The following is a 14,920-nucleotide window of genomic DNA, read 5'->3' on the forward strand; positions in this document are numbered from 1 at the left end:
GGCAGGGGGCTCCTTAATTACACCTGCAGAGGCTGGGAACTGGCAGAGAAGGCGAGCTTAGCCTAAGCCAAGAAACTGCTGATAGGAGCTTTAGGGGGCCGAGAAAGTGTGAAAGGGAAGTTTGGAATTAGTAATTTTTCACAGGAAACAGGGACAAGGGGAAGATGTTTGAACAGTGGATCACTGCAGACTCCTATCTGAAACCTCTGTTTCCACTTTTGTCCTCATGTGCTCTAGTCAACACCACAGACAGACCCTATTAAACCAGATCAGGTTTAGACACTCTTAATAACTTCCCATTTCCTTCAGAATAAAAGTGGAATTCCTAACAGTGAGCGAAGGCCATGCATGGTCTGGCCTGTTACTTCCCTGGCCTGGATGTCTGTCTTCAGTCAGGGAATTCCTGCCTCAGTGACCCTCTTACTGGGTCTAACACATCTGCAAGGTCTGATCTCAGGGCCTTTGCATTTGCTGATCCCTTTGCCTGGAGGTTCTTTTCCCAAATATTTACTTAGCCAGCTCCCTCCAGTCTTTTAAAGTCTTCACTCACATTTCACTCCAGGGAATCTCTGCTCTGCCAAAGAGGCACTTTCATATTTTTTTATTGTTTTATTTTTCCCATGGCACTTAGCACATCTTTTAAAAATGTAACTAATTAGTTCATTAGCTTCATGTGCTCGCTTATTTATATAAACAAAAATGTAAGCCGCAGGAGAGGAGGGATTTTTATCTTTGTTCATAGCTCTATTCACTCAAAAACATAAGTGCTCAATGAATGCTGGCTACATGAATGAAGTGACTTGGGATCTTAAATTCACAGACCCCTGACTATGCTGTAGGATGAAATCTGGATTTGAAGTTGAACATTTCAGAGTGCGTTAGAAACTATCTTCTGCTAAAACTTCGCTGTGCATGCTGGGTTGAATTAAATTATGACCAATCTCAACCTTCTAGATTTTTATTTCTTTAAAAAAAATCCTCTCTTTAACCTTCCTTTATATTTTTAAAAATGCAATGGTTAATAATGCTAGTTAGTGTTTTATAATCTCAGCTCTATTAACATTTCAAGTGAAATAATTCCTTGTGGGTTTTTTGTTTGCTTTTGTTTTTTGTGTTTTTTTTTGGTGGAGAGTCTGTCCTTTATATTTAGGATGTTTAGTAACATCCCTGGCCTAGATGCCAGTTACGACCCTCTCCCCAAGCTGTGACAACCAAAACTGCCTCCAGTCCTTGTCAGATGTCCCCTGGATGGCAAAATTGCTCCTGGGTGAGAACCACTGATGTAAATAATTTTCATATGATCCTATTTGAATAAAGGGATATATATATGTGTATACACACACACATATATGTCTTTATTGATTTCAGAGAGAGGAAGGGAGAGGGAGAGAGAGAAACATCAATGATGAGAGAGTCATTGATCTGCTGCCCCCTGCATGCCCTCCCCCCCCTCCAGGAATCGATCCCACAACCGGGGCATGTGCCCTGACCTGGAATCGAACCATGACCCCCTGGGCCACGGAGGGACGCCGGCTGGGCAAGGGTTCTATTTCTGACATAGCATGAGTAATGGAGCGGAGATCATGGGGATCTCACGCTTGCTTTATCAACCTGATAAGTAAGCACCATAATAACTGGTAGCAACATGTCACATTTGTGGACCTTAAGATAAAGTTTAGGAAGGAAGCGGGAATGGATAGCGCCTTGTTTAAGGTCCCTGTGGACTGACGGTGAACGTTGGGAAGCCTCTTTCAGTAAAGGGCCTGGGAAAAGTAAGCATAAAAAATGATAATATGCATTCCTCCACAATTTATACGGGGAAAATCAGATTAAAACAACATTGCTTTGCTTCACTGGGTAAATAAAATCACAAAAGAGAAACAGGCTACCTGAAGTCTGTGTGTCGAAGGCAGACAGTTCTTTATTCATTTATTTCATTTGAGGAGCGTACATGGCAAGTGTAAAGAGTGCAGACTGAAGGTGTGGAAGTGAAATCCTGATGTCTCTTCTTTTGAAAAAACAAAACCCTCCAAAACCAAAGATTGATTGACTGATTGACTGATTGAGTTAAAGCCCTACTTGTAGAAACATGTCTTTGTCCCCACCTGGCACCTCCATGGGACCATTTGTCTACATTTCCCTCAACATAAGAGTCCAGAGTCCCTAAGAAGTATTTGCTACAAATCTATTTCTGGTTTTTGTGGGGTTTTTTTTTGGATTTAGGTATAGTTCTAAGTCAATGTAAATTTTAAGGATTATATAAGGCACTTAAAAGACAATGTTCAAATTGAATTGAAGGGATGCAACCTCAGGTTTTTGGGAAATGGAAGTATATTTTGCAATCACTTTTGGGGTGGACGCCATCAAATGATAAGCTGAGAGAAAGTAAAAGGAGCAAGACCATGAACGAGGAAGAACTGAGAAGTGGCCGAGAATCTCAAAATTTCACTTTTGAGAACGTCTGGGGTAAATTTATTTTTATACTGAATCATTTTACACAATACTTTTATCTCGTCTATATCATAAATATTCATCTGTGCTAAACCATCCTAGAGATATTACCTTAGCAGCTTTCATTTGAACACAATGGACTTTCCAGAAAGCCATGAAGCCCGGCCTCCGAGCTTTCCAATCCCTGGGATTTGAACCACATTGATGAATCCCCTAAATTCTTGGGTGTCAAAGGCATGCCACTAAATAGGTCAGGAAAGGCGCCAAGGAAGCCAAAAAAGGAAAGAGCCCCCTAAAGGAAGATGGCGTTTAATTGGGAAAGCTCAGACATCTGTCACTCTCAGTGACAAGCGCGGAGAAAGGACCTCGCACATTTTGCAGAAGGAGCCCCGGCTGCAGGTAAAGGCGCGGTGCGCAGGCCGGGCCTCCGGGCTGGGCAGGATCCAGGGGCTGGTTTTGAAGACGCTGCTTTTTCATTCTGAATATTATTAAAACACACACACAAAACTGGGGCCAGAACCGTAACCTAAGCTGCCCTCCGTGCCCCACTTAAGATGTCCTCGTTGGTGAGCCGGGGTGCGCGGCCACCTGGAGAACAGGTCGTGCGTAAAGTTGGGAAAAGAAACACTGTGCGCGTCTCCGCGCCCCAAACAAAGCCGCGCCCCACCTCGGGCCTGCAGGGTCGGGTCGGCGAGCCGGCTCCCGCGGCGAGGGCCTGCCCCCCGAGAACCCCGCCTTTAATAAGCTCCCCGATCGGCTCGCCGGGGAGGCGCGCTCCCCCTCCCCGCCGGCCCGCCCCCGCGCGCGCGCCGCCCCCCTTCCTTCCGCTCCCTCCCTGTCGGGGCGGGATCGCGTCCAAGGCAGGATCAGGTTCCCCGCCTTCCAGTCCGAAAATCCCGCCAAGGGAGCCTCGGAGCCGAGCAGAGCCCGGAGGGAAGCCAGGGGGAGCGAGCCCAGAGCGTCGGTCGCCGGCCAGGAGGGAGCAGCAGCCGCCCGGTACCCGGAGCCCGAGCAGCACCCCTCGCCCCTTCCCACAAAGGCAGCCTGAGCGCGGACGGCACGTTTGCAACTGCAAGTAAGTGCAGAGGGGCGCGCCGTCCCCCCGGGGGTCTCCGAGCGAGTTTCCTTCGCCTCCTGCCCCTTTCCGGGGGCGCCGGCACCTGAGGGTGGAGAGATTGGGGAGGGGCTGCCTCGGTGGCTTTCCTGCTTGGGGAGGCTTTGGAAACTCCTGTGCCCCGGAGGCAAACCGAGGCGCCTTCGGGGCGAGAGCGGGGGGAGGGGGCGGTCGGGTCTGGAGAGTCGGGGGTCCCTGAGGTTAGGGCAAGGCGAGCGAATGTCACGCGCGCCTTTGGACCGTCCCCGCCGCCCTGGGGGACACGGGGGGCTCCGCGCTTTGTGGAACCTGCCGGAGGAGGTGCGGCTGCGGCTGCGGCTGCGGAGGGAGGGACAGCCTGGAGCCCGGGCCGGCGGGCCCCCCTGGCCACCCGTTCTCTGTCGCCGGGGACCTGCGCGCGGCGGCGCGGAGCGGCGAGGCCGGGGCCGCGGGCGGGCTGCTGCGCCCGCGCCCGCCGACACCCGGCGCCTCTCGCTGGCTTCGCGCACTCCCTCCCCTCCGGCCGCCCGGGGATGGTTCCGGGAAAGGGTTGGGTCCGAAGTTTAAAAGACACACCTCTCCCCCACCTCTCCTTGGAGTGCTGGTGTGAATCACTGCCCGCGCCGGGACGTCCTATCTCACCCACGTAAAGCTGGGGGCGATGTGTTGCCAGTTTGCCCCAGTCCTCGCTTCCAAGTTGATGTTTCTAATAAGTTAACGAAGTAATTTTAAAGTGAGGCGTGTATTTAACTCCTTCCCCACTTAACCCAGGGAGCATAAAACTGACACACGCACACCTTTGTCCTTAACACACACGCACACCCCCCCTGGCCTTAACACACATGCACACTCGGGAACGCACACGGAGTTGAACTGCACTCTGGCTGGCTCACCCCTGTCCCCGTTCACACTGCTTTGGGAATTTGGGAAAACCTTGAACACATAGGAGTGGCCTGTGGGGGAGGGGTGGCGGTGGGGCTGGAGAATTCAGCCATGTGAGGGACATCCCAGTACCCGTCTGGGAGCATCTTTGATCTTAGTAGGCATTTTGCCTCTGTGTGTGTGTGTGTGTGTGAGGGAAGGGCCTGGGAGGAGGTTCAGGAACTTCCAAGAAGAGCTTTTGAACTGATAACATCATGAAGCAGCTTCCTGATCCCAGGCAAGAAGCGGTGGAGCCCCTTGGAGCCCTTGATCTTAGGGGGATGTGTGGAGATACTGCAAGGTAATGGGAGTGTCCCCCAGCCCAGACAATCAAGCTTGCGCTTTCCATCTCCTTTTTAAGTTAATTATGCATTCTAAAGAGCACATCGTTAAAAAAACTTTTATAATCCAGTTAAATTCAAAGGAAATTAGAGTGGTGTTCTCTCTTTTCCCTTCTTTGGGACATGCGTTATTTCAGAGTGCTGGTATTTGTACTCTCTCACTTAGAGGATGATATTTTTTTTAAACTTATTTTATTTAAAAATAAACGAATGCCCTTATTCTGTGCTTTAAGACGCCTTGTGCTTCGAGTTCTCTAATTGAACTTTAAAACTTTAGAAGGTCATCTTTTCTGTCCTGCTGTTCCCAGGCCCCCTTTAGGACATTTTTTGCCTAATTTAGTGAAAGTCTTCTATAAGAATTGCCATCCTGAAGTCATATGTATCTCACCAGGTGCTGTATTCTAGCTGTTCACTTGTGGATACAATTGCATTATATTTTCAAAACTAGAGCTGTGAGAGAAAGGAAACTACTATTAATGTATAACTTTATTACCTACCTTTTAAATGAGATATTACACAGAATAAGAACTATGTATTTAATGGTATATATGGTATAACATATCTGTTATATAATAATACATAATTCTGTGATTTCCATGATATTGATATTTGTTGTAATAAATTTACTAATTTATTGAAAGTTTCCATGTATACCTTATTTGGTCTTTACATATAGCAGTATGTTGCAATTCTCACTTGTTTTTTTAATGGGCTTTTTTTTTTTACTCCAGTAAAGCCAGTGGCCTGGTTTGCATTTTCACAAAACCCGATTACTGGCAATAACCTGATAGAAATAAGATTCCCAAATACTTTCATTGCTTTTATCAATAAAATCAGTCTTAGGAATGAAATACTTTAACTTTCAGTAATTTTTCCCCTTTGAAGATACTCTTTCTTTCTCATTTAAATGATTCTCACATGCATTTGGAACATATTCCTATTTGCCATGTGGCGCTTTTGTGACTCTTCAGAAATTGTCTGCGGAGACTGAGTTGCCTTGGCTTACTCAAAATGGTGTATGTAGTAAGTCAGCTGCAGACTGAAGGCCAGAAGTCAGAATTCAGGAGAGAAATCCCAGTTCTCCCAACACTTACGCTTTTTAATATGGTCGCACCGTGATAAGGAGAGTTGTTCTTGACTTCTCTCCTGAGGGTAATGTCCACACTGAGGCCACCCAGGGTGGTCGGTGAGCTAACACGGTCCACACCTGAGGGCACCTGCACCCACCTCAAGGTGTGGTTCACGCTGGAGCATCGGAGAGTCAGCTCCCCGGCTGCCCGCATTGCTCCGATGCTCAGTCTCCCCTGGCGGCTGTTTAATGAATGATCAGAACTTCTGCCTCCTCTTGGCACAGGGCCGTGCCATTGTCCTGGGGTAAAACAATACTCAGATGTGGACTTCTCTTTCTGAGCTGGGCCTGCTTTTTTCCATCTGGAGTCAACTGGCTGGAGTGGAATTTGGGTCACGGGCGCCCTTTGGAAAGTTGTTTTCCATTTTTGGTGTTTCTGGCCAATCCTACTTTCCATCCACTGGGTCATTTTTCCATGTATTTCGTGCCAGGCTTGTATGTGGCACAGTTTTCCAAGTGTCATACGATCTTTCTAGATTGTCAAATATAACAAGCCCTTTGTTGCTCCCTACTTTAGTATTTGGTAAATGAGAAGTTAAATTTTCTATGGTTTCAAAAGGCGGCTGTAATGTAACATTATCAGAGGCATTGTCATTATGATAATATTATGGACTGATTATGCAGATCACTTACACCACGAGTCCCTGTATCTTAAGGGTAGGCAAGGACCACGGTGAGTAGTTCATGCTTGAATTGTCTGAGAAATAAAAATTTCTTCTACTGGGTTCTGTTTTGGAACCATTTCTTTACAGTAGGTTTAGATAAAGTGACATTTCAAATAAAAAAGGTCATCATCATGAGTTTCCTAAAAGCAGAATCCTTCGATTCTTAAACTCCATACTTAGTAAAAAATGAAAATCAAAAAAATCTCTTGCTGTATATTAATCTTGAAGAAGTGAGTCATAGTAACTGACATTTGAGCTCTTAATTCTAGGAATTGCACTTAATGAAACCCAAAACATCATTTAAACACAAATGGCGTGCTCTATGCACCTCCAGCTCTGTTTCCACTCCTTCCAGTTCTTTCGCTTCCCTGTCCCTCCTCTCCTGGTTCGCATCTCTCCTTTTTTGCTATCATCTCCTATCCTGGCAGCCTGGCCGTCACTCGCCTAATTCCCCCCCCACCTGTGATGGCATAGCTCCCCCGACGTACACCTGTATGGGGGGGTGCCCCTCTGTTGGAAGGCATGGGAGGCTGAACCTTGCCCGCTAGACTGAAGTCAACCTTGACACCACTCAACTCAGCCGTACAATGTTTCTTGCTACAATGGCAAATCAGTTTAATAATAAAAATATTTATTATATAGATGCAGGGTGCCTCGCATTTGTGCTGGTCAGTGTGGTATGTTTAAGAAACATTGAAGTCCTAGTTTCTTTTCTCTAGGGCTCACAGTTCTGCAGTTGCAGACACTTTGTATTTGGGAAGTGGTGCTAACTTAGGAAATTCTTTATAGGAAATTTATTTAAAAGACATCTCGAACAAAGGAAATCCATCGCACCCCCACCCACCTCTGAAAGAAACACTTTAAAAATCACAATCATTTTATCAAACCAATGGCCTTTTGCGTTTCTTCTTTCTTCTTGGCACACAGCCCTGGGCTGCTAATCCCACCTTCTTAACCTCCTGGACATTTCCAGATGTTTTTGTTTTCTCCCTCTATCCCTCTTCCTCTCCCTTCTTTTCTCTCCCTCCCCCCTCTCCAAATACTTCACTGCTGATCGTGACTTTCTGAGTTTCTCAAGTCTCTCCATCCTCTATTAGTTTGGGTCTCATGTTTTTAATTGTTTTTTTGAATGAACACCGAAGGGAATGATTTGAACACCATCCTACTGGGGAAGGAGACTGCAGTTAGGGCCTCTTGTTAGTTTACTCTTACCCCTAAGAGACACCTGCAGGCATCGACTGCCCTGTTCCGTGTCACGTAGTGTGACCGGGGACAGGAAGATAAATCTATGCACCTTTAAGCAGCGTGGGGCCTCTCAGTGGTGTGTGACTAATAAGATCAAAACACAAATTAAATAAGACAAGTTCGAGCAAAATATGTACACACAAGAGTTTTGTCCTAGGCCGTTCCAGTGACAAAGAGATGAAAAAAAATTTTACGATAAAAAGGAAAGTAACTCCCATGCGACTAAATGGAGAGAGTGATGATATTTATTTCAAAAGCATCACTGTCTTTTCGTTGCTTTCATGTCATTTATTCTGGGAGAGCAGGTGAACTCTCCTTTCCTTCCTGTTTTCATTTCACATTTGCCACATAATAGAGCAGAAAAACAATTATTGGAAGTGACATCTTAAGAATTCGGCCTGAGTTACTGAGAATAAACATAATTTTAAAGGCGCGACACCTCGCCTTGGAGGTTCTTTTCAGGGAAATTTATACCAGACATGAGATGACTGTTCTGCAGTGAAAATATAGACACAGAGGGAAAGAACACAAGTCCCCCAACCTCAGATGTGGACTTTGGACGAAACTAAAGGAGCTGGAGGTGGAAGGCGCCCGGGAAGGTTTTCCCAGCAAATCCCCCTGTAGGTGGCGCCCTAATTCTCTCCCCCGCGTTTCTTCTCAGCCTCTACTCACCCCTTCCAGTGACTTCAACTCCTCAGTTCCCAGCAGTGTTGACCCCTTTTCTTGGCCATCACCATGGCTCTGCCCGACCCACACCACACCCCCCCTGAAGGCAGTGACTCTCACTCATTCATCTCAAGAACCCTGGAATATCTACCATGGGACCCTTGAAGTGCCCCCAAAATGTGTGGCATTTGAATGAAAACATAAGTCAATGACTCTGAATACCATTGTTTCTGCCCCTCCTGCTCCAGTGACCTTGACTGTCTGTTCTCAGTGCCTCATCCCCCTAAATATCACCTGGTGCCAACTTCATGTTTGAACATGAGCGCCCCCATTTGCAGCCTCGCACCTCGAGAAGCAGCCTGTCCGGCTCTCCTTTCTTCATTCCCTTCTTTCCAAAGGTCATCCATAGCTGCGGGTTCTCTGGAGTGGCTCCCTAACCCTACTCCACTTCCTTTGCCTTAAGGCTCCAAACCTTGCCTGGTTTCCGACTGGTGCTTCCTTCAGTATAGAAAGAGAAATCCGACCTACCTCTTTCACAAACCATTTAACTTAAAGCTTACAAGACTGATCACTGGGAGCATTTTCACCATATCTCCAACGTGGCTCTAAAACATTTGCTTTTCAGAACTTTTCACACTTATTTTCTCATATTTTTGCAACAATTCTACATAGGTAGGCTGAGCAAGATTTTTTTTTTAGTTGATAGAGACACATAAGCTTAGAAAGGTTAAAATGAGTCCATTAAATGCCATGTAAACACAGATCTTCAAATTCTTAGATTGGGTATTTTTTTCCTCCTCTGTGATACAAGGCCATCTCTTTCTTTGGCTAATTAATTTTATGTTCCAGTTGCCTCTCACATCCAACCTAAACTCCAGTGTATGTACAGTGTGAGACCCCAAATGCCCTAGGGCAGTGGTTCCCTGTCTTCAGTGCTTATCAGAATAACTAGTGTCAGGTCTTAGCTTCCAGATGCCTGGGGCCCATCACAGAGATTCTGATGTGAGAGGTGGAATTGAGGAGCCTGGACATGTGACACCAGGACACAGATGATGCAATAGAACCTTTAGCCCTAAGATTCCAATATTTGAGCTTCAAGGTCAGCAAAATCAAGGTAGAAACCACAGCTACTCTTCTTACTAGATGTGTGACCATCAGCAAATATAGTGGTCTTTTCTTCAATTTTCTTACCTCCTAAATGAGATCACTAGTACTTACCTTCTTGGATTGACACCTTGCTGACCGGTCATGACATGAGTATACACATGTTTCTGAGCCCTAACATTGCTGACTGTTCGAGAGAGAACTCACGTCTGCACTTACATTAATTTAAGTAATTTTAAACATTTTGCTGACCAAAGTAGCTGGCCTCCCGGGCGAGTTCTGGCTTGAAATAGCCAATCAGCAAGGTGTTAATTTAGAAATGAATGTGAAATATTGATTCTGGAGTCTGATGGCTGGGGAGTGTTTGATGAGGAGGATCGTGGTGACAAGACACTTGATGAAAGTCCACCTGGCTCCCCCTCCCCCGCTGGCTTCATGTCTCATGCCCATCTGGTTCTCTAACAAACTAAGGGTCAAGGTTTGGATGCAGGAACCTGCATTTATTTCATATTTCCGACTTTTGTCTGGTGTGGGATGCGGAGTATGTCACTAAATCTTCCATAACCATGGCATTGGCAATGATGATATCACCTGCTTAGCCCACCGCACAGGTTGGTGGTAAAGGTAAATTGTGACCATGCAGTGTTGATAAACCGTAGCCTGTTACACTAAACGTGGCTATTGTGAATGAAGTCACTGGGGCCAGCTCTCTCCTTCTCTTTCCTCAATTCTGCTGCTTGTCGTTGTCAACTTCTCAGGACACCCAGAGACTGTCTAAGAGGCTGGAAGGTAAGTTTGAGGAGGAGGAAAGGTGTGTGCCAGATGTGAAGAAAAGGAAATCTGAGTCACAGTGAAAAAAACAAGGGAGTGGACAGTCCTGAAAAGGATATTTTACAAAATATTATGTTACTGTGCTTCCTAAGAGTTGTAAAGGAGACATACCAAATTTTTCAGTTGGTGATTGTCACTAAATTTAGGTCTTTCCAGTTGATGAGCAGTACCTTGTTTATACTATGCCTGTGGCTCTCACACCTCGATGTGTCTATCAGTCACCCGGAGATCCTGCTAAGGTACAGATTCTGATTCAGGAGGTCTCCTGCAGTTTTTTAAGAGTGTGCATTTATTTTAAAAACAAAACATTTTTATTGATTTTTAGAGGGAGAGAGAGAGAAACATGGATGTGAGAGCAAAATATCGATCAGCTGCCTCTTGCAGGCCCCCCTACCAGGGATCGGGCCCACAACCTGGGTATGTGCCCTGCCCAGGAATAGAACCGGCGACCTTTCGGTGCATGGGATGAAGCCCAACCAACTGAGCCACACCGGCCGGGGCAAGAGTCTGCATTTGTAGCAGGCTCCCTGGTGATAGTTCTGCTGGCATGGGGACCTCACTTTGGGTAGCCAACCCCTTGTGTTTAGTCCAACAAACTTGAGAGAATGGAAGAGAGATCAGAACTCTCCAATCCTAAAATCCATAGCTTAATAAAGACAGTGAGGGTCACGGACAGTAACACTTCTTGCTATATGCAAAGGCTGCTTGCGCCTATATCTTCATGTCTGAATAATTTACGACGTTTGATTATTTGTAAAAGAAATTTGCAGCCACCATCTGAATTACTGTTGACACAACTGAAGCCCTTTAAGAGTAAAAAGCCCTTTCCTGGCAGGACATTGGGTTTTGTCCAAAATGCCCACGGAGACATTTGGTCCATGCCAAATGGTCCTTAATATTTAGTCTTGCCCAAAATGTCCGCTCTTAAAAATGTCCCTCGGTTTAAATAGCCTATAATGTTTACTGATACTTTTGGTTTACGGGATTAATACATAATAAATACTATCATGTTTTATTGGTCCAGTCAGTAATTGTGTTGTTGCTGTATTGCCAATAATAACCCTTCTTGCCTTGGTGACCTAGCTGGTAATGCCACATGTCAGGGACCAAATACCGAGGGCCTTTTAGGGTGGATCAGATGTCCCAGCGGGCGTTTTGGACAGGACCAAATGTCTGCTAAGTGGCCCCTTGCAAGGCGGGGACACAGGCTTCTTTATGGGTGCTTCTGCTAGAGCCCTTCGCTGGAGGGGGTGTTAAGTGATCCAAATGCTTCTTTCTTCATTTGCCTTAAAAGCTAGTGTGGAAGGTTTGGGGAAACTTCATTCTTAATATGCAATGGGTATAATGCAACATGTTTTCTTCATGCTAGAGCATCCTCTTGTTTAGGGTTTCAGCATCTTACTCCCTTTGGTTGCCCCCTCCCAAACTCGGATGGGAGTGGAGCAGCTGTCATCTGTCTGTGTCACTCCCTGGGGGCACCAGGCTTCTGGGGAAGGAGCCAGAGCTTTTTGCCCGAGTCCAGATTTAATCAGTAAGGAACTTATCTGGGTAGCAAGCTCAGGTAATGGAAAACCTTCACTCGGGCTCAACAACTGGAGCCCATACAAAACTTTATAGCAGTGTTTTCAAATTCTGAATTTGCTAATATAAGGCCTTTTCTAAACCTAGTGGTGGGACCACGGCTCCCCATGGCAGAGAATCACCTCTGAGACATCAGAGGGGTTCCGCGGGGCGTCTGCCAGCCGGCCAGATGGGGTGTCCCTGGTAAACTACAAGTTGGATCTTTGGCTTAAAATTAAAAAATACCCTGCAGCTTTGGCGACTCTTGGGCAAGGATCCATTTAGTTCTCTAAAACATATTTCCTACAAAAAGAAATGTTGCCTTCTGTGTGCACTATATTTTTTAGATGTAGTGCAAGGGGTTCAGGTAAGGAAGCCTGAAGCGGCTATGGGAAAGAAAGTAAGTAGCTTATTAAATTATTCTGACCGATGTAGGTACTTAAATTTTTAAACAGTAAAAAAAAGCCTTTCCCCCATATTCTATTCTTGGTTATAATATGCATTTAACTATTAGATTCTATTTCTCTGGCAATATGCGGAAATCTCAGTATCGCTCAGTGCATGTCAGACTTGTGAAAGGTTAACTTCAGTTATGTGACTAATAATGAAAAGAGTTTCTTCATTATTATGTTTGCCATTAGGAAAACACAAATATAAGCCCATTATTTTATCTCATTCTAAAAATCTATGTTTCTGGTACAAGATAACCAAATTTTTAAAATTATAAAGTAGGCAAAAACTCACTTATACTCCCGCTCAACAAAGGCACCGCCGCTATTAACGTTCTGATATACTTTTCGTTTTTCTGATGTAACTTTCAAAAATAGTTTCAATAACTGTGTCCTTTTAAAGTCAACATTATAATTGATGCAAGCTATATGTTTCATAGCTGTACACATGTTAACATGCGCATTTTTTTCCTACCAAACGCACCACTTAAGATGGAAAGTTAATTTATTTGGCTTGACGTGGGTAAATGTAAATCATTAAAGTAAAAGCTTAGTAAATTAATATTAAGGCCTCATAAAAATGTTGGAAATAGAAAAATGCAAACAAACATAATCCCATGAAGCAAACAAAAAATCTTTGTCCGGGCGACGGATGTGCTGTTTGGATGGGAACAGATAATCCTGGGGAACCTCGCCTGTGCCAGCTGAAGGTCAAGCTGAGTAAACACCATCTTCCATTCTTAGCCTTGAGGACCCTTCCAGATACATGTCATGGGGTGAAAGCCCCCCCCGGGAAGCCACAGCTGCCTGATCCCATCCAGGTCCAACCTAAGCTCCTTAGCAGGTCCCAGGAGCCTGGGGACCCTCTGAGCTGTTCTGGGCTGAGAGGGGTGGGCCCAAGGCACTCCAGGTGGGAAACTGTGGGAGCAGCAGACCTCTTTGATTCATGTCTCTCCAGGGCTTGGAACCGTTTGGGGAATTATTTATTTGCTGGAACCACTAGTGTACAAATTGGCTCTGCTTTAAAGCGAGTCCGATCAAATCTGGGTTTGACGACTGCATTCCTGTTTGTAGAGGAGGGATGAAGAAAGTTAATAGCTGTTATCCTCTAGGCCAGCATCGGAGTTCCCACCAACTTGAGCCTATCTGGTTCTGAGCCTTTTTAAATAGCTGTTTGAGTCTCATGATTGGGGATCACAGAGTTTGCTCTCTGATGTGTGATATCTGGGGATCTGAAGATGCACCTCAAGGCTGTCATAAAGGAATTTGGTTTGGAGCAATAGATCAAAAGCAATTCAGCAGGAATAAGTGGGTAGAGGTGGATTTCTACCAATTTCTCTCTAACTAGATCCACATTTTCTAAAAGCAAACTAACTGTGGGTTTCTAACGACTCATCCGGTGATGTTCTCTTGCAAGAGGTCAGCTTCAAAGGCAGCAAGACCAAGAAGACGAACGAAACAGTAGTACAGGTGAACTGAGACTTTAGAAAACATCCAAAAATCTGATAGAAGCCCTGTGCTTGGGGAGAGGAACTCGTCTTAGATAGGGTTGAGGCTTCCTTCCCTGTGGATGAACTTTGGGTCCTTTGGCTCTGGTGGCGTTTGTTAGGAGACTTCTCTGGGGTGGGTTTGTCTCATTTGCTTTCCAGATCTCCTGGGCCCTAGATGCCTCTTGGTATAACAATGCCATGAAGTGAGCTCGGCTGTGTGGAGCAACGCTGGCTCCTTGCTCTTCTCAGGGGAAGAGCTGTTTTGAACACAAAACAGTAGCAGTTGTCTAGTGAAGAGCTCCTGCCTCAGAATCGGAGGTCTCCAAATAAAGACACTTCAGTTGTTAAATCATCTTGGATCTTGGGTCCTTTGCATGGAAAGGAAGTCACTATTTTAATTCTGAGGTCCAGTGGCCATGTATCTTGCTACAGATCTCATTGTTCCTACTGTACTGCTGGGTAATTGTTTCTAGTTCTTTCACTTTACCACTGCCCAGATAACAACTGGCACACAGTAGGTGCTCAATTCATGTTTGCTCTTGCACAGAATTAGGATAACTTTTTACCTAGTTTCTACTCTTTCCCTCACCCTCCTTGCCTCCATCCCTGGAAAGATTTACTATTTTAACTGGCTGACCAAGCCAAATGTTGTGACATGAGCAGCTGTTTTCTTTGGCATCTCCAGCTTTTCTTTTCTTCCCCATCTTTTATAGTGATGGATATTTCTCCTATCAGTGTTCAGACACCCGGAGTCCTGCCTTCTGCTATTTATTGTATGAAGACACCTTGTATCCAGGCTTCATGCTGGCCATTGGCATTCCTAGCTTTCCTTGATGTGCTCTGGGGACACATGGCAATAAGTCAGGTTCAGGACCTGCCAGCATCTCCGTTGTTCTGAAGTTCCTAGGAACTTCCAGGGCCAGTGAGTAGCCTCCATCTCTCGCCATCGCTACTTCTAGAAGCTGAAGACTTGGC

The 14,920-nt window shown here is 45.5% G+C and overlaps 1 protein-coding gene across 2 annotated transcripts in view; it reads left to right on the top strand.

Moving 5' to 3' along the window:
- Window positions 1-3,263: 3,263 nt before the first annotated feature.
- PTN (pleiotrophin) overlaps window positions 3,264-14,920 on the top strand; it is an 88,079-nt gene continuing 76,422 nt past the window's right edge. Inside the window, exon 1 of one of the 2 annotated variants that reach the window (XM_087820998.1) lies at window positions 3,264-3,526. Coding sequence is in view for 1 of the 2 variants with exons in the window: in XM_016221958.2 (XP_016077444.1) it covers window positions 4,681-4,766 (86 nt within the window). In the remaining variant the exon portion in view is untranslated. Of the gene's footprint in view, window positions 3,527-4,638; window positions 4,767-14,920 lie in introns of those variants that run through there. The other variant, XM_016221958.2, reaches the window with a different exon arrangement.

This window comes from Miniopterus natalensis, chromosome 10 (genome assembly GCF_054644295.1).
Source record: "Miniopterus natalensis isolate mMinNat1 chromosome 10, mMinNat1.hap1, whole genome shotgun sequence".
Classification (NCBI taxonomy): domain Eukaryota; kingdom Metazoa; phylum Chordata; class Mammalia; order Chiroptera; family Miniopteridae; genus Miniopterus; species Miniopterus natalensis.